We start from the raw sequence: 25,946 nt of genomic DNA, 5'->3' as shown, positions 1-25,946 counted from the left end.
TAACGAAGTAATCCTTTTTCCCATCTCCTTTTTCTAGTTAGTAGGGCAAGTAGTGAAAAAAATCCAATGTGATGGCACAAACATTGTTGTTTGCTTCCGACCCAGAGGCAATGGTTTTATATCAGTCAGATCAGCAAAGATCTAGAAAGACAATTTTCATCTGACACTACCTTTGACATGGTCGTGTCCAATAAGCTACGTGTTATTGTTACTATTAGCAAACAGGGCATCAAGATTGCTTTCTCTGAGCTCTTCACTTCAGCAGTCACGGAACGGAGACATGCGAAGAATTGAAACAAGGTTTGGCCATTTCAAGAACTTATGTAGCTCTTACTATGAAGTGGGAAAGTAGGTTTCCTTTGTTTTCAAATGATCAACTAGGAAGAGAGTAAAACAGGTCCAGCGATCCTCGAAAAAGCCTAGAAAACTGCCTCAGAGTTAGCCCCAATCCAAGATAGCCAAATCGAAAAGGGGGGAGGTGCAATTCGATGCTGTAGGAAGATTATTAATTTTCATTTCGCCAATTCAAGTAGGGCTTTGCCACCCGGACCTAGTAAAAATCTAGTCCTACGTTTCTCGGTGACGCAAACCGCAACCAAGTGTAATGCAGCGTACACACCAGTCAAGCAGTTTGACGAACATTGACTCCACCCCCAAGAAAACGCTTCGGTTTCTGCTTTGTTTTAACGTGTGTGAAGTTGTTCGAACAACCATTTGACAGTTGGCGGCTCGGCTGGAAAAAAATAAAACGGTTTGATTTTAGTTTGAGTTGTCGAGGGTGGAGTCGTGGTTCGCCGAACATGTTTGAGCATTTATTTGTAGTGAAGTTGCACAAACCCCCATATATTTTTTGATGGTTGGTGCTCAATTTGGCGCTTCGGTCGTTCGTTCGTGTGTAATATTGTTAGTCGAATAAATTGATTGTTCGTGCTGCTGTTGGTAAAACTTGATGGATGTTTGAATAAACGAGAGGTGGAGTCAGTGTTGGTCAAACTGCTTGACGCTACAGTGAATGCAACCGCTTGATACGCGATTCGATGCGCGCCTGGTACAAAGCTAGAGTAATTCCAAACATCATTAACCTTGCGTCTCCATCGAACGAAGAGACCGCGTAGCAAACCGTCAGCTAGTCGACGGGATCCTATTGTTGGGTCGCTGTAGGCAATGTTCTATTTACGCTTCCATATAGGCCAACGGCGACAGAATCGCTGTCGCCAAGTGATAGAATCGCGCCGCGATTGTCGCGTCGCCTGTGTTTGGGGGAACCTTTACATATACAGTTGACTCTCTACATCTCGATGTTCTATGTCATTCTATGTCGATGATGGTTTCCTCGGTCCCTTCAATCTACATACGTTAAAATACATTTAATATAAAATTTTGGGCTTTCTATACCTTCTATATCTTCCTTATCTCGATGTGTTCTATTCATATTTTGTTCAGGATTATCTCACTCTTTGTCGATATATTCAAATTTCTAGGCTACCAGACCATCTTTGAGCAATACCAAATACATCAATAACAAGAGATGACATTTGTTGTGTTGTCGTTTTTCATAGCAACAAGCTTTTTTCGATCTAGTACTCATTTAAATTTCCCTTCCATTCCTCTTCTCGATGGTCCCTTCAATATCGAGATGTGGAGAGGTGACTGTAGTGTTAATATTGAAAATTTAAGAAAATCACTTTAACTTTAAAAATACTAGAACATATTTATTCTTAAACGAAAATAAAACAAAGATGGTTCGAAATTTCGTTGAAAACTTAAAAACGTTGTCAAAGATTCCCATTCTATTTTAAGCTCCCAATCCCAAAGATTAGTTGAAAAATTTGAAGAAAAAAAATCGTCGGAAACTTCAGAAGAAAATTCATAAATATTTTAAATTTCCGATGGTTTTGAAAATGAGTTCGAATGACCAGACCTAAAAAGCGCAGAATAAGCAGCTTTTAATATTTATCATTTATTTTATTGTAATTGTAATGTAAGTGATTTGACAACAAATTGCACACTTTCATCAAGAATTCTGATCTTCTTTTATTACGTAATCAGTATGATCTCATTATATAATCATCGGAGCTGCATCTCATGCGATGCATCGGAAGAACTGCCACTTATCCAAATTTAGCATCATTCCTTTTATTTTATACCCATTAGAGATGTGGTAGAAAAAGCAAGAATTTACTCTTTTTTTCTCACGCACGCTACCGAAGCAATGTACCGTCAAACAGGTCATCTCCAATAGCTTTAGATTTTCTATTTATGCATGCTATTCTCTTGTTCTGATTTGAACAGTATGAAACGTGGCAGCAGTCATGCTCAAATGCAATTATTGACACAGATTGAAGAAATTATTTTTGCAAACGTCCCCATTTGTTTTCACATTAGAACAGCAATCAATCCATCTGGTGAGTGGTGAGGAACGCACGTTTGATTCGTTTTATTTTGACTGTTAGAAAATAATCTAAAATAAGCAAAAAAAACAGCAAAAAATATATTATTGATTCTTATCACACACCACGGAGTTAGGTATTTGGTTGACTTGTAATAAAGTTTTCTAAACAATAGAAAAAAATACATGAACACTGCATTTAGAATAACTTATCAACTTTTTATGACTGATATGTGTTTTTTGATCATTACTCCGAAATGAAATATTCGATTCGGAATGAAAATGCAAAAAAAAAAGTTAAAATTGTCTTTTTGAACTCTGGCAGTTATCTTGCATTTTAATCGGACGGAGTGAAAATAAAATTAATTTGACAATAACAAAAACACTTCATTTAACGGTAGATTTTTTCTTGAGTTACATTGCCCTTCTACGAATTATTGTCCCATGTTGGAATTGATTGAAGAAAAACCAAACTCGAGTCATTTTTTTCCACTGTACACTGGAAAATGTCCAAATAAAGAGTGATCCATCTAATGTTCCAGAAAAGTGTATCTTATGTTTAATAAATTTCAAAAGTATTGGGAAACTTTTCAGATCTATTCGATTCGTAAATTAGTGGAACAAATTGACTGGAGTTTCGATCAAGGTAACATGGGACAGCTATGCGTAGAACGGCGGTACAAGACGCGATCGATATAACGGACTTCGGATACATTTCGATTGGAGCTCAACTTGGTGCAACGCTCTGCTTTGGTTCATACTACTTTTTATATTTTTTTTCTTATAGTTTATTTAGGATTGACCTTTTTTTTGTAATTGTGTTTTCTACAAATAAAAAATAACGATTAATGCTAAAATAGACGTTGATGTATTATTAACTCGTGCTTCTCTACCATTTCAGTTACCTTTCACGGGTGTTTGCGTGCGTTGAAGATTGTGTTTAATTATTTCAAAACAAATCTTTCAATCGGCATACAAAAATCAACTTGCATTAATCGATTTAGCGTTTATGTTTTTGTATATTAAAATGCATCTTTTCATCTCAACTTGGATTCAATCTATTAATCACTTTCCTCAACCTTCACTTAATCTTTACTCATTCGTAGCTTATCGGTTAGCATTACAAAACTTCCTATTGTACATATAAGTAAAATATTATGAAGATGCATTGGTGCCTTCTCTTCTAGGTTGACGTACAAGATAATAATGCTGCTGCTTTACCTGTCGTGCTCAAACTCAATCCATTTGTACGAAATATAGTTTTATTTATTTTTTTTGGAAGAACGGGAGTTTTATATATTTTTTATTCAGCAACATGTAATCAATTTGGATTGGTTCTCACCTTCTGCTTTATTCATGCTGGCCAACAAACTAAAAAGCAATATGAATTGCTCGTGATGCATCACACATTCGGAGCTAAACTCCTTCAATACATAATAGTGATTTGTATTTGTTTTTTTTTTTATTATTTTGCAATCCAATAACTTTCTCTGCTGTGTTCCGTTCTGTCTTACCACGTGTCCGGTTGTTGCATGCAAAGAGATCAACACAGTTTAGCTGATCGAGGGCTGTGAAAGAGGGGTGTCAAAGTGTGCCGGAACCGTGGTCAAAGCATCCGCAGTTGTGCGACTGGTCGAGCAATTCTGAAAACAAAAATAGATGGATAAACACAATGAATAGGTCGTACTGTAGGTGTATGTTTGATGAAGACTTCACGGTTTCGTCACTAAGAGTAACCTTTTGGTTACCTGATGTCTCTAAACCTTCTTTACTTCCACTTTATACTTTTCTGTCTCTCAGTCAAAAAGGCGCTTGGTGCGGTTTCGCTGAACCCCGACCAATTCTGCACCAATTCTACTATTGGGAGCTGACTGTGAAAAACCTTCACTGAGTCACGAGTATTACACCATGTAAAGCGTTTATTTCACGCATTACATCTAACACGAATTTCTCGGTAATACCATAGATATAATTATTGTTGGTAATACTTTCGACATAACAAAGCCAACACTTAAGCCCCAAACGCAATTCAGCGGAACAGCGCGCGACGGAAACGGAAAATTTGTCAGAGAATATTTGGCTAACTGTCACATCTTCCGTTTCCATCACCGTTCCGCTGTATTGTGTGGGGGCCTTTAGAGTAAGACGGTATAATATGCCGCTCTTTCCCGATCAGGAATGCATAAGAAAATTATAACTAAATTCTATCAATGGTTGTTATTTAAAACAACGTGTGTCATAATTATACCAACGTTAATTATGATTAGTTATGTTTAATTTCACGAAATAATTGCCTACATTTTTTGTAGATATCGGAAAAATTTGGAGGTAATCACCTTCATTATACTTAACTTGAAGCTATTTTCGATATTAATGGTTGAAACAAAGTTAATTGCCTACCTCCAACATTATGGATAGAAATCCGTCGTTACTTTTCAACGCAATTTGTGCAAACTTGGTATTATTTGGTACATAGTCCAAAAAGTCGTAAATGCTTTTTCAAGCTGTTTAAAAAGACGTGAGAAAATGGATTTTAACAAGTGCTTAGGCAATACTCCTTAGCTAAAGAAGTTTTGTACCCCTTCATTAGTATTTTATCTACAGCATAATAAAACAGGTTACAAGCCCCTATGTGCTTGTCATTAAAAAACCAGCATGAGTCCATTTAAGCAGGTGTGAATTATATTTTGATGGTTTCCATATCATTTGGAGCTACTTAGTACGCCGGGCTTGTGTTTAATTGGTAAGGGCATATCGTCCTGCCTACACGTCCTGCGCTATGAGCAGTGAAACATGTTTTCAACAATGCAATATTATTGAAGACGGATGCAATTTTATATCATATTCACCACTGAGGAAAATTATTTTATTGTTCAACTGAGTTGCCCAGTGCAAGTTTTGCGGACAGAATTTTGCTAATATTCCCATTATGTAATACAAAAATACTTGCACATTCACATAGTATGATGGTCTTACAAATATTTAAAGACATCCACTAATTTTTAATCTGAGTTAGTTATAGGTGAACTGCTCCTTGAATTCATACCATGTACCCAAATCAATACCATTCGAAAACATAGAATTGGTGCGCAAATTGTTTTATTTCTCATTTTTGGGTTTTTTTCAGCAGTGAGCCGGATAACAACAAAACACGACACAAATTGAGCCTAAATTGCCTGTTTTGCGAATGTTATTGATATAGGAGCATGTTATTAATAATGGAACAGATACTCTAGTTTTCTAGAAATCTCACATGGGCGTTTTGGCCGTTTTACCTTTCAGATGACTAACCTAGAACCGGTTGAAACTCAGGTCGCGTTCATCCAAGTGTGTTTGGTCGTCTCCAAGTAGCCAACCTAGAGCTAGATCCGACAAAAACCCAAAGGGGACAGTTCCGAAATTGAACATATTGATTGAAATTGATTGGCTTTTTTGGTGACGATGGAATTAACACTGCAAGTACCAACCCCTGCAAAAAGCGTGGAACGGCAACTTTGCATCGATATATCTCAGGTGTTTTTAGTCCAATTGAAATGATTCTTTCCAGTTACAATCTGTAGGATATCAGGATTTCGTAAGTGACTACAGATTGTAAATCCGTCAATCGAGGCGTCAAGCTTCTTGCCTAACATCCTGGTTGTAGGCGGCGACGAATTTAGGAACTAAGAAACTTAGAGATTTAAGAATTTAGGAATTCATGGATATAGAAACTTGGGAATTCACGATTTTAGAAATTTAGAATTTTGGGAATATAGCAAATCATGAAATTAGGGATTCAGGAATTTATGAATTTAGGAATTAAGGAATTTGGGAATTTAGAAATTTGTGAGTTTAGAAGTTTAGGAATTTGTGAATTCAGGAATCCTCGTTGAATACGTTCTAAAGATCTTCTAGAAACCCATCGTGGAGATCCTCCATTCAGGGGAATCCCATAGCAATTTCTCCTGCAGTTCCTGCACAATTCCACTCTGAAATTCTTCCCCAAATTCTTCCAAGAATTCCTTCTCGAATTTCACCAGAAATTCTTCCTGGAGTTCCTACGATAACTCCATCTAGATATTTTTGAGAGTTCCTTCAGAATATCGTCCCGGAAATTCTCCAGTAGGGTGGCTCAAAAAACACTTTTTCAATTTTTTTTGATGGGCCGCCCTCTTATTCGATTCTATTTGATGCCCTGATGCTCTGGGCAAAATTTTAGCCAAATCGGTCAACGTTTGGGCGGTGCTAAACTTGTTGGAAGTTTATAGAAAAATGTATGCAGAAACATCCAAAACAGTGATTTGCAGTTGGACGGCACAATTTACGATCAAGAACCATGATACTCATTCAGTTCTTGTAGAATTAAATACAGTATGTTATGCTGAAAACCGCGAGAAGATTAGAGTTTATTAGGCAAAGATATTAGCATTTTACTGGAGTGTTGTAAAGGTGAATTTATTTCTTTTCAAAGGTAAAAGAAACGAAATTTGCTCAAACCCCCCTTCAGAGAAATGCTAATAACTTAGCCGGGCAAACTCTAATCTTCTCGCGGTTTTCTGCATAACATTCTGTATTAAATTCTTCAAGATCTGAATGAGTATCATAACTCTTCATCATAAGTTGTGCTGTCCAACTGTAATTCACTGTTTTTTGATGTTTCTGCATACATTTTTGCATATAAACTTCCAACGAATTTAGCACCGCCCAAACGTTGACCGATTTGGCTGAAATTTTGCCCAGAGCATCAGGGCATCAAATAGAACCGAATAAGAGGGCGGCCCATCAAAAAAATTGAAAAAAGTTTTTCCCATACTAATTTGAGCCACCCTATTCTCCAGTGATTCCTTATTTGGTTCCATCAGAAATTTCTCCTCGAAATCCAACCTGAATTTTCCAAATATAAAATATTGCTGCCGAATGATTTTTAGTCACTAAAAATTGTAACCAACGTGAGTTATTCCAAGAATTCCAGGTAGAATTCCTGAAAAACTTCACAAGGAAACGCTGGAAAAGTTTCTAAAAAATCAAAGGAGAAATATTTGGAAGAACTATAGGAGGATCTTCTTCTTCTTCTTATTGGCATTACATCCCCACACTGAGACAGAACCGCCTCGCAGCTTAGTGTTCATTAAGCACTACCACAGTTATTAACTGCGAGGTTTCTAAGCCAGGTTACCATTTTTGCATTCGTATATCATGAGGCTAGCACGATGATACTTTTATGCCCAGGGAAGTCGAGACAATTTCCAATCCGAAAATTGCCTAGACCAGCAACGGGAATCGAACCCAGCCACAAGAGTAATTTCTGGAGGAGCTCCAAGAATAATTGTTGAAGAAACTCCAGGAACGAATCATAGAGGAGCTCCGAAAAGAACTCTTAAATTCATCCTGAATTTCCCCAGGAATTCATTATGAATTCGCCAAGGAATTCATTCTGAATTCTTTCATGAATTCCCCCAGAAAATCATTCTGAACTCCCCCAGGAAATCATTCTGAACTCCCCCAGGAAATCGTTCTGAACTCCCCCAGGAAATCATTCTGAGCTCCCCCACGAATTCATTTTGAATTCCCCCACGAATTCATTCTGAATTCCCCCAGGAGTTCATTCTGAATTTCCCCAGGAATTTATTCAGAATTCCCCCAGGAATTTATTCAGAATTCCCCCAGGAATTCATTCTGAATTCCCCCAGGAATGCATTCTGAATTCCCCAATAATTCATTCTGAATTCCCTCAGGAATTCATTCTTAATTCTTCCAGGAATTCATTCTGAATTCTTCCAGGAATTCATTCTGAATTCCCCCAGGAATTTCGAGAATTCTGAATTTCAGGAATTAATTCTGAATTTCCCCAGGAATTCATTCTGGATTCCCCCGGGAATTCATTTTGAATTCCTCCAGGAATTAATTCTGAATTCCCCCAGGAATGCATTCTGAATTCCCCAATAATTCATTATGAATTCCCCCAGGAATTCATTCTTAATTCTTCCAGGAATTCATTCTGAATTCTTCTAGGAATTCATTCTGAATTCTTCCAGGAATTCATTCTGAATTCCCCCAGGAATTTCCGAGAATTCTGAATTCCCCCAGGAATTAATTCTGAATTTCCCCAGGAATTCATTCTGGATTCCCCCGGGAATTCATTTTGAATTCCTCCAGGAATTAATTCTGAATTTCCCCACGAATTCATTCTGAATTTCCACACGAATTCGTTATGAATTCCTCCAGGAATTAATTCTGAATTCCCTCACGAATTCATTCTGAATTCCCCCAGGAATTCATTCTGAACTCTCCCTGAAATTCATTCTGAGTTCCCCCAGAAATTCATTCTGATTTCTCTCAGAATTTATTTTGAATTTCTCCAGGATATCTTTTTGGAGTTCTTACGGGAATCCTTCCGATTTTTTTTGACCTCCTCCAGAAATTACTCATGGAGTTCTTACGGGAATCCTTCCGATTTTTTTTGACCTCCTCCAGAAATTACTCATGGAGTTCCTCCAGAAATTACTTCTGGAGGTCTCCCAGTAATTCCTTGTGAAGCTCCTCATGGAGTTTCTTCAAAAGTGCATCCCTGGTCTCTTCAGAAACTCATCCTTGAACTACTCCAGGAATAACTCATGCCTGTTGGTATTCAGAATAAATTCCTGAAGGAATTCAGAACAAATTCCTGAGGAGATTCAGAATCAGGCAATCAGTGCAAATTCCTGGATGAGATCTCCAGAAGTAATTTTTGGAAGAGCACCAAGTAGAATTTTAGGAAACTCATCCTGAACTTCTTCCTGAAAATCCTCCAGCTGTTATTCTACAAATTTCTCTGAGAGTTCCTCCTGGAACTGCTATAGGAGTTATTCTTGGACTTTCTCCAAACATTCCTACTAGAATTCCTGAGGAACTTCTCATGGAAATCTTCCTGAAATTTCTTTTGGAATTGCTGCAGGAATTATATTTTAACTGGAATTCCTTCAATTAATAATCGACGAGTCTTGCGGTAATTTCTTCAGCAACATCTCCCAGGAATTCCTTTTAGAATTCTACTAGGTTTCAGGAGCATCACTGAAAAATCCTCCAGCATCTTCAATGGGAATCCTTCCAAAAAATCAACTGAAAACTCTTTAGGATCTTCACTAGAAGTTCATCCTGTCTCAATAGAATAAATTCCCCATCATTTCAAAAGAACAAACATCAGAACAAACAATTAATTCCCCAGAATTCTAGAAGGAACACCTCGGCCCGTAGATTTTCTAAAACTACTTCAGGATTTCCGAGAATTCTTGTAGAAGCTTTTTGAATTTGGCCATTTCCGAAATTTGTGTTTTCAGTTTTTTGGGGAGTTTTGAGATAGGTTACGCTCGAGGAAAAATTCAGTGAGTTTTTGGTGGAATTACAACAAGAACCTTTCAAATTTATCCCAGACTGATTATTTATGTGCAAATTGTGGTATCTGGTAGCCTTCAACAAATTATGTGCGTAGCAGCAGTTTGCCGTTTGAAATCGAGAACTCTAGTGCAGGAATAGGCATGACATATTACACTTGGCTTCATTCGCGTGATGTAACTAAACGTAAGGTTACGATGACATTGATTACGAAGATTGGTTCTGCTCATAAAACTATGCCTATGAACTATTGGATACTATTGTGGCCCGAGGTAAACAACTGTTGAGGGAAATGTGAGGTGATATGGTCTATATGCAAACTATTTATACTTTTCATTTATATACTTTTCTAGCAGATCGGACCCTGCGTAGCCCGGGATAGACACTTTTTCTTTTCAATCAAAGTTAATTGCCTATTTCCGGGGATTAAACCACCCGACTTGGACGTTAATTTACAATGTTATGAAAACTCATATGTGAATATGTACGTTATGTGGAAGATATTGATTTGGAAAATGTATTGGAGGTAACCACTTTCCCTTCGATGGGACTCGAACCCATGACCCTACAGTACGCTAGACTGGTGCTTTAACCAACTAAGCTACGAAGGACCTCCACGAGGTCCAAGTCGGGTGGTTTAATCCCCGGAAATAGGCAATTAACTTTGATTGAACTGAACCTGAGTTGCGTGCTCTTGCCTACGCAATGCGGTCGGGTCTGAGCTTGACGACCGACTGGCAAATAGCTTACACAACCTCACTTGATCAGTACAGTTGCTGATGAAGAATGTGTACAGCCGCCAGACATTCTAAATACTCACGCTCCTCTAATGTGGACGTGTACAATACACATGTAGAAGTATTGGCTTGAGAAAATGGATTGCGAGAGATTTGACTATGCGTCCAATTTGGGAATCTCGAGCTCGTTCAGTAGCCGCTAGGTTGCGAAGGCCGACGGAGGTCCTTCGTAGCTTAGTTAGTTAAAGCACCAGTCTACCGTACTGTAGGGTCATGGGTTCGAGTCCCATCGAAGGGAAAGTGGTTACCTCCAATACATTTTCCAAATCAATATCTTCCACATAACGTACATATTCACATATGAGTTTTCATAACATTGCACTTTTTCTTTGTAAATGTCAAATATTGCACCAACGCACTCTAGACCGATTTATGTAAAATCGTCTTGAATTTCTTCACAACTCAACAACTTTGAGCATATTTTTGAGCTATCCCCGTGAAAGTGTATTTTTCTACATATAAACATAGCCCATTCTAGAACGAATTGAACCGTGCATAAATCATACTAATCGGTTTATCTATTCGTGAGTTATATTGCCTCAAAGGGAATGTAAACTCATTTTTATATATAGAAGAAGAAGAAGAAGAAAGAAGAAGAAAGAAGAAGGAGAAAGAAAAGACGAAGATAGAAGAGAAGAAGATTATACATTTTTACATATACCTACTTTTCTAAAATTTTCTTCAGAGGCTTTAAGAGCATGTTTGGATATGTTGGGTGTTCGATCAGCACTTCCACAGTTATTAACTGCGAGGTTTCTAAGCCATGTTATCATTTTTGCATTCATATATTATGAGGCTAACACGATGATACTTTTATGCCCAGGGAAGTCGAGACAATTCCTAAGACCGGATCGGGAATCGAACCCAATCACCCTTAGAATGATCTTGCTTTGTAGCTGCGCATCTCACTGCACGTCTAAGGAAGACCTTGCAACGTAATGTTGGTACCGGAATAAACAATTTTTTTTTTCAATTTTCATAAGATTTTTGATTCTGTTAGCAATGCAAAATTGAATAGCATGATGAACTAATTGTGTACCTACTTCCTAAAATTTCAATTATAATAAAAGATTTTTCGTCGGTTGTTTGCTATCATATTGTACTCATTCAAAAATTGTTCTTTTCTGCATAATAAAGAAGGATCCATAACGTATATCACGCGGATATTGGCAATATTCAAACCGCCGCCTCCCTTCGTCACGATCTTTGCATTGAACATCTAAAATCGTCATACTTTTAGAAACGCGTGATGTTTTGTTTTGGAAGGATCCTGGATTGAATTTTTCCGAATTATAGTTTCCGCATATTCTTTGAAATCACAAAATAATTTCTAGATTTTCATGGCTGATAATTTTGCATACAAGCAGTGTGGTACGACTTGCATGCACCATGCTGGATGGCCACAAACAGGCTGCAAAAAACGTGGAACGGAACTATCCGGCTGGTTCTCATTGGCCGTTGCTTGAAAATGTAATCTGTCTTCAGTAGCCGATTTTTGACATCCCACAGATTGTGTTGTTAAAAAAATCAAGAGATTTGATTGAAAAACGGCTGAGATCTGGGTACTCAAAGTTGCCGTTCCACGTTTTTTGCGAGCTTGGTACTTTACGTTACAAATCTTGGCTCGGTATTTGTAGTGTTAAAAAATCACCGAAAAAAATCAATCAATTTCAAATAATGAATTCCACGGTGATTAGCTCAAACCAGGATATTGGTACCATATTCAACAACTTAAATGTTTTGATACTTACTAAACGCTTAAATGCTAATGATTTTCTCTCAGAACCGAATGGATTAAACCGTACAACAATTACAAGTGAGTTTCATCCCCACCAGGAAGAGTCTGATCACAGAAACTAGATGTTGACAGCTCCTTTCTTTGGATGAGTACCAGCAGGATCGAAAGCCTTGACATAAAAATACTCCATCTACTCTTAGCCTTGAGAAAGACTGTTTGTTTATATTTTCCTCTGATGTTGTTAGTACAATGACCACCTGAAGGTGACGAAACTCACGTGAAAGTCTGCGGCACAAGTTCCAATCGCTGTGAGCGAAATATGCGGTCGAACGACACGAAAAGGGAAGATCCATAAAGTACGTCACGCAAAAATTTACGATTTTCAACCCCCCTCCCCCCTTCGTCACGCTTTTTGTAACAAGCCTCTAAATTTTTTGTATGGATCGCCACGCTGCTCTGAATTCCCCCTTCCCCCTAGAGGTGTGACGTACTTTGTGGATGGTCCCAAATGCCGTTTCGTAAATGTCCTCTTTGGATCCCCAACGGGAGCGGTTTTAGGTTGACCAGCTAATTGTGACCAAACTCACTTGGAAGTAAGTGGCATGAGTTTTATCCGCTTCCTGGAGCAGATCAGTAATCAACTTTTCGTCACTTTTTTAGAACTAAATGTCTTCTTCTACTTCTTTATCTTCTGTTCGTGGTTGACTGACTTGTTTATGGGTTAGTGACTAAGACTATATGCTCGAACTGGATGTCACTATTTGATCACTTTTTCTACAACGAATTATTGGCAGTGGCTGTTTTTTATTACCCGCCGCTAGTGTTCCGATGGTTCTGTGGTATAGCAAGCGCTTTCCACTCCAGAGGTCAACAGTTCGAAACCATTGATATGTACAGTCAGTCTAAGCCAAGCTAACGAATTATTGGCAGTGCCTGTTTTTTTACTCGCCGCTGCCATCATCCAGGCGCTATCATATATGCGCAAATAGCCAGCATGAGTTAACCACCAGAAATTTGTATGGCGAAATTTTCGCCGCGAAAGGCATCTAAGGCGGTATTTCTCAAAAGTAGGAACTTTTCACGAAAAACTATTTGTTAGGGGAAAAGGACTCAAAACGCCCCCCCGGATCAAAACGTCGTTTGGGTATTCCCTCTTATTTACCGTATTTGGCATGGCCGGAATAAAACTAGACGAAAAATTATGTAGGTTAAGCAAAAAAAGTAAGTGTCAAAATAAAAGATAGAAAGGTTGGAAAAACCTAAAATTTCCACATTTTGATGAAACATTTCGGCGAGGCAAAACGCCCTAGGGAGACTAACCTACAATGTACTACGCGTCTCCACGCACTGTCCATACCAGAATGCTGATTCGCCACCGCGTGGTGTGTTGTTCCCAAAAAGCCGCTAGCTGGAAGGCTGCCTCATGAGTTTTCCGGCAACAAAATATCACCACTTTTTGAAATGTTAATTTTTATCAATATGATTGAGATTTTTTACAATTTCAAAATGCCATTAGCTAGCTATATTGTTTAACTGTAGCATGAGGTAAAAATACCCATGAAAATCGTTACAACTAAGACATTAAAGCAGTCTTTGATTAGCTAGGGCATATTGCCCATCCTTCCCCTACCAGTTGTGTAGGAAGGTGTCTGCTATTACACCTACCAAATATGTTTTCGATGAAGGTGCTTAATTTTGAGAAATCGATCCATTGATGCCTTTCGCCATACTGATTTCAGAAAATTGACTCCTAATGTGCCGCTGTAAGCACGCTCAAAGTGGGTGATTCATTCAAGTCTTTATTTATTTAGAGCGGCATTTATCGCTATTAGTCCTGAAAGTGACATAAAATTGTCAAAGAACAGCCTACTTTGATCTTGTAATATAGTTTCCATTAAACAATATTCTGCTGTGTTGTTGCAGACAGTGTTGTAAAATGTCATTTGCATTCGTTTGTATAATTTTCCCAGAACTTTTTTCAGAAGTTAGCTATTGATTCTTGATGTATGACGAACTCATAGCGCTTAAATGTGGCTACAACTTTGTCTAACAAGACATTGCTGTAAATATGTAATCTGGGGCGTGGGAGGCAAAATGTCATTCAAATGACATTATGTCAAATGACACGTGACATTTTGGAGAGTTTTCACTCTCCAGCCTTAGATGTTATATTTAGAGTAATGTACCCTTGACCAAAAATATAGCCCTACTCAAGCTTTATGAGTACATCTAAAATTATGATGTGAATTTTACTTCTGAAGAAAGTTATTAACAAATTAGTCAAATGACATGCAGATGACATTTTACAAGCCTGGTTGCAGTAGCCGAAGTCTGCGTGTGAATTTAGTTTTTTAATGAATCGGATACAGTGGTTGGTTTCCTACCCACCGCTGTCCAGGCGATAACACCCGGCCAACATTTGGGTTCACCCTCGAAAAATGTAGACAAAAGTTTTTGGCCGTATTTTCGTCATCTTTACATCCGATTTTGGGAATTGTTAGCTCAATACAAAGAATATGAGTAGATCTTGCATCGTAGGTATTTTAAACTTATAATTTTTATTTTTTTTTATTTGCTAAAATATTACATTAAGATACACATTTTTCTTAAATTTATGTGGTAAAAATATGTTGATTTTTCTCAAAATTGAGCCCACAAAATTTCGAAATAAAAAGTGGAACGAAATCCAATTTTAATCATCTATGAGATGCATTGATGAAATTTCTGCGAAAAAATCTGGTTTTATTTAAAAAAAATCAAAATGTTTACTCAAGTGCACGGTATGCATCGGCCAAAAGTTTGGGTTCACCGTTTTTTCAGTTTAAATTTAGGCAAAATATACATTGAAGAAAGTTAGTTTCCAAACAAAACGTCAAGAACTGTATTCCAGACAATATTTGGCGAGAATCTAATTAAATCGCATATCCGGAGAGTAAACCCAAATTTGTGGCCTATGCATACCGTGCACTTGAGTAAACATTTTGATTTTTTAAAATAAAACAAGATTTTTTTCGCAGGAATTGCAGGGTGAACCCAAACTTTTACCTACGATGCAAGTTCTACTCATATTCTTTGTATTGAGCTAACAATACCCGAAATCGGATTTAAGATGGCGAAAATACGGCCAAAAACTTTTGCCTATATTTTTCAAGGGTGAGCCCAAACTTTTGGCCGGGAGTGTATATGTAAAAATTGCCAGCATGAGTTAACTACTTGAAGTTTGTATGGCGAAAGACATCTAACGCAGTTTTTCTCAACAACGAGAACTTTTCACGAAAATCTTTTTGATTCAAGCTCAATATTTTTTCGATTAATGTGATTATTTTCGAGATATTAAACTTTAGATGCCTTTCAGAAAGTTAACTTCTAGTGTGCCGCTGTAAGCACGCTCAAAGCAGGCGATTCATTCCTCTCAAACATCACTATAAGAGGTCGTAGTGTTCTCTGCATCTTTCTTAAATAGGTGCCCTTAGTAATCACTTTTCGCCTTGTTCAGTTTTCACAAGGGCTTGGTCCGAACAGATCTTGGCTGTTGAAGAATGGATGACCTCCATAACGTAGGGAAGGCCGGGGCTGGTTGGCTGAGTGGCTTTTGTGAAAAGGCTTCAATGGCGCATTATAGTGATTTTGCTGGGGTGTCGAATCCAGAGTAGACGAAAATAGCTCAATAATATCAAATGTTGATAAGATAGAAAAATGAGATATGAATATGATTGATATAAGAGATAAAAGATCAGGCAACAATATCAAAAATTTGCACAGAAATATCATTTAAATATCAATTTATGATATTTGTAATAAGTGATGAATATCTTGTGCCATTAGTTTGTTCTTATCCATAGCATAGTTTGCTATTTAAATGATATTTCGGTGCAAATTTTTGATATTGTTGTCTCATTTTTTATCTCTTATATCAATCAAGTCCATATCATGTTTTGTTTTTCTGTTCATGGCTTCTGCCCGGGATGCCTATGTACGGATGTAATTTTAGGCAGTTTCGTGTTAATTTTTGGTGGTATTTAAAATTCTACAAAATGGTATAAATGTTTTCAGCGTAACCTAACTTTTGGGCTTGTAAATTGTGATTGTTCTCGAAAGCAATCCATTTTGTGGCTGTTTGGCCCAGTTGAAAATTTAGTAAATGGGTAGTTTAGTAAAGGAACGTAAAATGATATCAAACGTAAGTATACTTTGGTGGAGGAAAAGAAAGTAGTGAGTAGTAGCAGTTGTAGTAGTAGTAGCAGTTGTAGTAGTAGTAGCAGTTGTAGTAGTAGTAGTAGTAGTAGTAGTAGTAGTAGTAGAAGTAGTAGTAGTAGAAGTAGTAATAGTAGAAGTAGTAGTAAAGTAGAAGTCAGAAGTAGTAGTAAAGTAGAAGTCAGAAGTAGTAGTAAAGTAGAAGTCAGAAGTAGTAGTAAAGTAGAAGTCAGAAGTAGTAGTAAAGTAGAAGTCAGAAGTAGTAGTAAAGTAGAAGTCAGAAGTAGTAGTAAAGTAGAAGTAGGAAGTAGTAGTAAAGTAGAAGTCACCCAAATAACCACCAAGCATTAATTAATGCATGTAATCAATCACAGATCAGCATATTAAATGCTTATTGCATTAGATAAGTTTTAACAATGTAAAGATGCATTTATTCATCAACTGTCAAGCGACGATACACTAGTTCAGCGTTACGAATGCAGCGATGCATTACTTATGTTTTATTTGAACATGTCAAAGTAATTAAGCATTATTTCGGTCGTAAAAGGGCCTTTTTCCACTTTAAGTCAACTTTAATGGCTGTATTATTTGCAAGCATATATAGCTCCATGGTTACTTGGGCAGAAGTAGTTGTAAAAAGTTCACTAAAATATAAAAAAAAGACCAAAAAATAAATAGTTGAGAAATTGGCTGGACTAATTTTTCCGCCGCATTTGTGTGTTTATAACTTTTTCCTCAATTTGTTTTCATCGATGTAAATGTGTCACAGATGTGCCCAAGACTTGTCTATACCGAATGAGTACAGACATTCTGGAAGCAAAACTCGACCAACCAGCCCTAGTCTACCCTAGTAATTAATCAAATTCATTATCTGTGGTAAAGGAAGGTAATGATGCTATTCTCACACAATAACCAGTCTGTGATCTATGAGTATAATAAGATAAAAAGCATTTTGAGAGATTCTTCCGATTCGTCTTATATAGTCGCCCTTGTTGCAGCTACTTTGTAGAAAAACTAGGTAGTTTTGGATGGCTTCGGCAAAAATGCTGAGATTTCAGCAAGCGTATGCAGAAGTTCATTTAGTTGAACCTATTTTTCTAGCATTGAGTTGGTTACAGATGAAAATTCAAAGTCAAGATTGGCACTGGCGAGAATAGAGAATAAAACTAACTCTGTTTGTGAATCCCAAATTGTGATTATGTTCCTGGTAATAAATAGAAATAATGTGAAATAATGCATTTTATTTTTAACACTATCAAAATTAACAATTTCAGGATAATCCGATGGCCAAAATCTACAAACATAATTGATAGAAATATGGACATATGAATCATAGAGAGATTACAAAAAGGAAAAAATAACATCCACAATGGTTATTAATCTGTTAACATTTCTTCGAATTCTTAGGAGTAATCTTTTCAACATCAATTATTTTACAGTAAGTATTATACAAATTCTGTGCGCACAACCAGAACGGATATGAAAACAAATCAACACATATCGCAACATTCATACTTTCATTAAAACAATCTAAAAATAGCGAATGGTAGGTATTTTCCTTCATCCACAAAAAAAAGTTGTATTTTCGCAGTCTCGCGACTTTATGATGCCACCCAAATAACTGCGTGCGGCTAATAGCCGATTCTTTTCTTTTCGCTTTTGTTTTTGTCGACGGTTTATGATCCTAGTTCACCTACCTTCGGTTGTATACGATACGTATCCACACATTCCACCTTGAGGGGAACAGTTTCCACTTCGAAGTCGTACCCGTACGAACGCACAACCAGCAGGGTGTGAAGCGGGACATTTATGTAAGGGACATCGTCTAAAATGGATAATAAATTGTTAAGAACTGTTTTCCACTTATTATAAAGTGTGCAATTCTCACCTGGCTTGGTACCCTTGAAGTACGCCATAATACACCGGAGGACAGCCTGATGAGACACGACCAGGACGTCTGTGTTGGCCAACAGCGCCTGTACCACACTATCGACTCGTTGCAGCAGATCCAGATACGATTCGCCGTGCGGGTAACGATACTTGAACTTGTCCTGATCACGCCAAGCAAACTCCTGCGGGAAGCGCTCCTGGATCTCCTCGTAGGTAAGTCCCTCGCAAATGCCAGCGTCAATTTCGTTCAGATCTTTGATAGCTGCTCGCGGCCCCGGTATGTTCTGTACGGTGCGAATGGTGCGGCGCAGCTCCGAGGTCCAGATCTGGAGGATTTAGTGAAGTATAGAGTAAGATAATGAATGTGATAAAAAAAAAACATGAAAATTCTAATCACTTACAAGCTTAGGTTTGGGGCCGTCCGGAGCAGAACCGGGACCACCCAGTTGGCGCGCCAATCGTTCGGCATACTTCATACCACGAGGTGACAGATCCGCATCGCCTCCGATTCGTCCCAAAACATTGTACTCCGATTCACCATGCTGGTAATTCAAATATAAAAATGGAAATTATAAGAAATAGGAAAATAAATCATCAAGTATTATACATACCCGACTTAAGTAGAACGTTTGCTGCCGTATTACCGGACTGGCCAAAACCCCGAGTATGTCGGTCTGAATAGAACCACGAACCCCGCGAGCCGTCACCGAGTGGTGCATCGGGTCCTCGGAATTGTTTACCGTAATGAGTGGTCCCTCGAGGGGAGAACACGGTTCGAAACGGCGCGTATGTCGCTCATTATTCTCCTTGATCCGCCGCTCCCAGTCAATGTTCTGATCCAGCTGGTGGTAGAACAGAACCGTGTCGTCAATGTTCTCCTGGAGGCATTTGTCATTGCAGCTGAACTCGATCATAAGATGGTGGAATAGTTGTTCTTCGCAAAAGTTGATCAACAGTTGGCGTGATTGTCGGGTCAGGTGCATTCCATCGATGATCTGGGAATGGGAATAGCGGAAATAGAATCATACGTTTTTTGTCATCAGACCAGTGGCGTAGCCAAAAAATTGGTCTGGGGGGGGTTTTCTGAACATTTTTTTTTTCGAAAAAAAAAATTTCTTCTAAAAATGATGTCTTTGGGGGGGGTTTTATGCCCAAAACCACCCCCCTGGCTACGCCACTGCATCAGACAAATTAGAGCTAACTGAGTTTAGTTCTGAGTCAGGCCAGAAAACAAATGTATTGCAATCAGTTTCAAATACGATTAATTGAAACTGATTCAGCAGTTCCATCGGCAGGGCAAGATGAAACGTCCACTTTTCTTTATTTCCATTCTTGCATTTCTCGAACAACATAGTTGTACCGAAAATTCAAAATTTTACTACTCTACTTACCGCAACATTGTTTCCCTCTTTGAAAAAGGTTGAAATTTCACGTAACGTGTCGATAGTAGCATTATTTTCCACATTGAAAACTGCAAAATAAGGAAGTGAAATGCCATTAAATAAGGAAAGTAGGATAATAATTATTTGAAAATAAGTATTTTAGCATTGTTAAGCTTGAGCACCAGATAGCAACAGACAGCAACCAGATAGCAACAGATCGACGTGAAATCTACGCTAGTGAAACGTGTTAAGTAAATGGAGAACACAACGAGCAGCAGGTGTTCATCAACACATGTCTGTTTTTATTTTATACTAGCAGACCCGATGAACTTCGTTTCGCCTAAAATTGATCTATTCTCTTATTAGTTCTCGAGTTATGCAGAAATTTCTGTTTCATTTGTATGGGAGCCCCCTTTCCAAAGTGGGGAGGAGTCTTGAACCATCTTAAGAACCTTCCCCGGCCCCAAAACTTCTGCTTACAAATTTTCACACCGATCGGTTCTGTAGTTTCCGAGTCTATAAGGGTCAGACAGACAGAAATTCATTGTTATGTATATAGATATTTCGAGTTTGCAGCCAAGCAGCCAATAGCTACTGAAATTTGCAAAGTAGTGATAAACTAAAACCCGGCATGACATAGCAGAAATGTGTAGCTTTCATGAAGATATAAAAGAAGCCGATCAACATCCAATCTGACACACGCCCAGGAAGAAGCTTTTTTAAGTTGGCGCATGTGACCCCTAAGTAAGTCTATAAAGATACCGAAGGTTGTTCGAAAAATCATTGACATCGTTCGAAAAACTCATCAAAAAGCAACATCCAATCTGATTGTTCATTTGCTTAATATCTGCACATTTCTGTCTCGCAGTGGAAAAATAATCATAATTTATTATTTTTCTTTTAAAAATAGTCTCTACTGCTTAGTTTTTCCCAACTTTGATACTACTAGTGGGGAATAAAAGCAAATCGGAATATCCAAAGCCAGTTCACTTGATATAGTGTTCAATGTTGATATTTGCTGAGCCTTAGCAATGACCACTTTTATCCTAAATAAGCAATGTAATGTCAGTAGAAAAAAAAACCGTTAATAATTGTTGTCGGTCATCGTCATTTATGAAAATCAGATTGACAAAAATAGGATAATCTAGCCAGCACGCGATTTTCCATTGACTGGTAGCCTACAATTAGTATGCTGTTCGATATTGATAAGTGATAAACTGAGCAAACAAAACAACAGCAGCAACAGGTTTCTGATAAGAAAACAAATGAATCGTGAAATGAGTCAGTCAGTTTGACGCGATGAGAATCTGATGGTATTGATAATATTAATCCTATCTTGGGAATATCGATATTCTATGGGAAAACTGATGGGATGGGTTTTTTCAATTCAAACCGTGTGCGGCCTACCTGAATATTAACATGAATGTTTTTTTTTTGTTGGCTGACATCTATCTGCATGTAATACCATCATTATCAGTTCATGCATATTTTTTATGAAGCCTTAATAACCATGTCCACTTGGTATGAAGCTGGCCCAAATGGATATCTGATATCTCCGAAAGACAAAATACGCTTTGTACCTAGTAGATGACATTACCATCTAAAACAAAAAAAAACGTGCCTGCCCAACAGCGAAACAAATTGAGCTGCGATTGCACAATAAAAATGCCTTTTTACATTTTATCAGTGTGTCGACTTGGCGCTGTTTTGGTTGTAAGTTTGTAGACGTATTATTTTGCGATAAAATTCAAATGTTATCATTGAGTAAGAATAATAAGCTGTTAGCCAACCAATCAAAGGTCAAGCCTTTCTTTTAATTGTAATTATTTCACCACAGACGAGAAAAAATGCTCATTGGTTATTTCATATAACGATATATGTGCCTGATCATTATAAGGATTTTCATAACATTTAAGTAGCCAGAATTTCGGACAGTAACCTGGTGAAAATGGTTCTCGACAACGATCTGACGGGTACAAGCAGACTACTGACATTCTATTGCAGAGCTGCCCAACGTACGGCCCGCGGGCCGGATACGGCCCTCGGCTCCATTTTTTTGTGGCCCGCGCGCCGTGGCAGAAAATACTTCATAACCGGCCCACATGATTTTCTATGTGACTCGAGAAGCATATTTTTAATAATTTATTACTAAACACTGTAGGATATTACCGGTTTGGTTTTTCGAGCCTTTTATTTCTATTGTGTTCCAATCATTTCTTTTATTTAAATTTGAAATAAAGATTATATTTTACGTATTTTGAAATGGATGCTTTGATCAATGCCCATCGGCTAATGTCGGGATTGTGTGCCTTAAAGATAAAATCTCCTCGAGTAGCATTAGTTTTCGGAGCAGGGCTCAAGAAACAATTGGACAATAGAAAGTGTGTCGTTTGTCTCTTTTTGTCTGTCGCAAAATTATAACTGTTGCGGCCGAGCGACAGCACAAACACTCACTTGCAAAACGTGATTATTGGTTGCCAACTTTACTTCCTCCTTAAGATTAAAAGTTCTTGCAGAAGATTTGAAAACTACGTTACGCGAAAAATCCGCTTGCTTCCAGGTTGGTGTCATCCCTATCTCGCAGAGTAGACTTGTTTTGACATTACGACATTGGATCCCAATGAGAATCAAATCAGATGCTTGTATTAAAAAAGGGGAACTCCAAACAAACAAGCCGGCGCGATGGCCACCCACCTGCCTTCTTCAAATTCTACTCTCGCGCAATCGATGGCAATACATCCTGGTGTTAAAAACATGGTAGCTGTTTTCATAAGGGGAGATGATGATCATTTTAAAATTACTGAAGAAATGGCAGCTTTGATCCCAATGAGTGGAACGAATACCGGATAATACCTGAGGGAGCTGTTAAGACCTGTGTGAAGGAACTTGGACCTAAGTGGCCTTATAACTGATGGAGCCGACACCGGCAATGCCAGGAAACGAACACTGGTATTATGACACTTTTGAAAAGGAGAAGCAATCACAATCACAGTTTATGTAAACCTGTTAAATATGTTGATGAAATCTAAGACCATCACAGCCTATTCGCTGATTTTATAGAAGTTACGAAATATTCATTTTCTCAACGCCGTTTAATGATGTGATTTACGAAATGTACCTGAAATGTTTCAAACGGAGATTATCCACCTCAAATCTAAGTTTCAGGAAGAATTAGCAGCTATACACTGCGCATTAGAGCGAATTGCCTCTCTTCCCTCTGATCAATATTTCATTTTTATGGATAGTATCAGCTCAATAGAGGCTATACGTTCAATGAGGCCGGTACAGCACGAGCGAGCGAAATACGATCCATATTGAGTGCTCTATCGAATCGCTTTTACACTATCACTTTGGTAGGAGTCCTTTCACATTGCTCGATCCCGGGTAATGAGAGAGCGGACTCACTTGCCAAGGTGGGCACTATGGAAGGTTTCAATTTCTCGTCAGCAGGCCTTGCTCAGTTGGCAACGAAAATGGGATGAAGGAGATTTGGGTAGGTGGTTACATTCCATTCTCCCGCAGGTTTCGAAAAGACCTTTGTTCAAGGGGTTGGACCTTAGCCGAAACTTTATTAAGGTAATGTGTCGACTAATGTCCAACCTCTACTCACTAAACGTGCATTCCTATCGAGTAGTATCAATCACGTTGTCTGGAACCGAATACGGTATTGCTAGGTCCGATTTAAATGCATCCCTCCGGGCCCGAGGGAAACCAGACAATGAGGACATTAGAGATGTGTTGGGAAAGCTTGATCTTGACTACATGGCCCTTGTTCACAGTTTTTTGAAGCGCATCAACGTCATTGTTCAATTCCCTTTCCATCCATTCGTAGGGCCATGTCCACCTTGTTTTCTCCCACTCCGCTCGGTAGAAACGTGTTGCTTGTATCATTACTGTTTGCCCCTGTTCTGAACCACACCAATCATCATGGAAAGACTGCACCTACGGACACCAATATAATCAAGGCCCTATCCCATCCAATTATTTTTTTGTATGTACTTCTTAACCTCGACCAAGCCGCGAGTTTTTCGGCTCCCCAACACTAACATACGAACATAAGAAGCAAAAGATGAAATTGTAATAAAATTTAAATTGACTTTCGGCTCCGTTATGCCTTCTAGCGCTTGAGCTTCAAATAAACGTTATTTCTATGTTTATACTTTTTCTTAAGTTTTTGCATTTCTCGTACAACAAAGTTTTATTTCATTTCACATTTCACTATTAAAGCGAACTTTTTTATAGAAGCCTTGGAGGCCCATAGGGCTACGAAATGGTGAGTTGACATCCGGGAAGGACCGCCTAACATAGCTCTGGTCCTCACAAGTTCCAATACTCACGCTTCCACGGGTCTTCCGATGACAATTGACCGCCAGCTAAGGGTTGCGTACTTAGCTGGTAGTGTAGCCTGGGTACTGTTGTCTTTCTAACATCAGCTAGAATGAGAGGGTGCGTCCTGTGGGGTCTGCCTAGGATGTGGTGGGGTTCGACAGTGGGCTCTGTTGAACTTCTATAAAAAGCTGCATGTGTCCCCAAGCAGGCCCTAGTCCTGTTGTTGGGTGGACAAATTTGACCCAACTGATCGAGCGTCTGTTCACCAAGGAGGTGCGGCTCCAACAGCGTCTGTTCTGGCATCCAGCGGCTGAGTATGAAATGCTATTCCCCGGAAGCTATACCTAAGATGGCAGCCCCATCCCGGTGGATAGGGAACCTTGGGCCAACAACCTACTATTCCCAAAACATCAATTTGTTCGAGAATCCGATAATGAAAAAATACGGACCGATTTTATGGCGACGACTCTTAGCGCGAAACAACGGACACGAATAGGAACATGGAACTTTTTAACCCTAGCCCAGCAGGGTAAATTGGCACAACTTGACAATGAGGCACGCCGCATGAAGCTTGAGATCCTGGGACTGAGTTAAGTCCGTTGGCCATACTTTGGAGAACACAGAACGCCGTCGGGACAAGTTCTGCTATACTCTGGTTTACAAGGTGAACACGCTTCCCGGCGTCGCAGAGTTGGCTTCCCACTAAGCGCTCAGGCACACTCTGCGCTTATGAAGTGAGAACCTATAAGTGAAAGGATAATCGTTGCCAGATTTAGAACACGGGTCCGAAACCTTACTATAATCCAATGTTATGCGCCAACCGATGCTGCCGATCTGCAAGACAAAGAGAACTTCTACAGTCAACTCAATGCCGTCGTAGATAGAATTCCGAAGGGGGATATCAAGATCTGTTTGGGCGACTTCAATGCGAAGATCGGATCCGACAACTCGAACCATGATCGCATTATGGGACGCCATGGTCTCGGAGAAATGAGCGAAAACGGAGAGCTGTTCGCTGAATTTTGTGGTAATAACGACATGGTGATCGGGGGATCGCTCTTCCCTCATCGACCGGTTCACAAGGTCACGTGGGTCTCCCGTGACGGCTTTACAGAAAATCAAATCGACCACATCTGCATCAGCCGAAAATGGAAACGGAGCCTTCTTGATGTACGGAATAAACGTAGTGCCGATATCGCGTCTGATCATCACCTCCTCATCGGCGAAATACGCCTGCGCATTGCGCGGATTCGTCGGCAGGAGGAAAGAGTTGGACGACGATTCAACACACGCCGACTGGAAGATGCCACGGTGAAACGGTCCTTCGTTGAAGAACTGGAGACGCGTGCTGCAGATATTCCGGAAGGTGGCAGCGTGGAAGACCAATGGACCGCCATCAAGAATGCCTTCATCACCACCAGCGAGAATAATCTGGGTGAACTACGCACCCAGAGAAAACAATGGATCACCGATGATACCTGGAGAAAGATAGAGGAGCGAAGAGAAGCCAAAGCCGCGATAGAGCGATCGAAAACCAGAGGAGCCAAAGTCTTAGCCCGTCAACGATACGCGGCTCTTGAGAAGGAAGTAAAACGCCCATGTTGACGGGACAAGCGAGCGTGGGCAGACTCTCTGGCCGACGAAGGAGAGAGAGCCGCAGCAACCGGGGATATTCGCCTCCTCTACGATATCTCACGACGATTAAGCGGGGCGAAGATGAATGCAACGATGCCTGTGAAAGACGCGAATGATCAGTTATTGACCGACCCGACTGACCAGCTGAAACGCTGGTTCGAGTACTTCGAACAACTTTTTCAAGTGCCAGCCAGGCCATCACCACCTCGGCATGATCTGCCTAGGATCCGACGTATAACACG

At 39.1% G+C, this 25,946-nt stretch overlaps 1 protein-coding gene across 4 annotated transcripts in view; it reads right to left on the bottom strand.

Moving 5' to 3' along the window:
- Window positions 1–3,135: 3,135 nt before the first annotated feature.
- The window catches only part of LOC134212432 (6-phosphofructo-2-kinase/fructose-2,6-bisphosphatase 1-like), a 319,297-nt gene continuing 296,486 nt past the window's right edge, over window positions 3,136–25,946 (bottom strand). For all 4 annotated transcript variants that reach the window (XM_062690280.1, XM_062690281.1, XM_062690282.1 and 1 more), the window contains 6 exons: window positions 19,750–19,829; window positions 18,970–19,353; window positions 18,760–18,900; window positions 18,357–18,684; window positions 18,166–18,293; window positions 3,136–4,032 (listed from right to left, as the gene is read on the bottom strand). In XM_062690280.1, the coding sequence (XP_062546264.1) occupies window positions 3,943–4,032; window positions 18,166–18,293; window positions 18,357–18,684; window positions 18,760–18,900; window positions 18,970–19,353; window positions 19,750–19,829 (1,151 nt within the window). In that variant the 3' untranslated portion in view covers window positions 3,136–3,942. The remainder of the gene's footprint in view (window positions 4,033–18,165; window positions 18,294–18,356; window positions 18,685–18,759; window positions 18,901–18,969; window positions 19,354–19,749; window positions 19,830–25,946) is intronic.

The sequence above is a fragment of the Armigeres subalbatus genome, chromosome 2 (assembly GCF_024139115.2).
Source record: "Armigeres subalbatus isolate Guangzhou_Male chromosome 2, GZ_Asu_2, whole genome shotgun sequence".
Lineage (NCBI taxonomy): Eukaryota > Metazoa > Arthropoda > Insecta > Diptera > Culicidae > Armigeres > Armigeres subalbatus.
The sequence above is the reverse complement of the archived record's forward strand: the minus strand, read 5'-3'. Positions and strand labels throughout refer to the sequence as shown.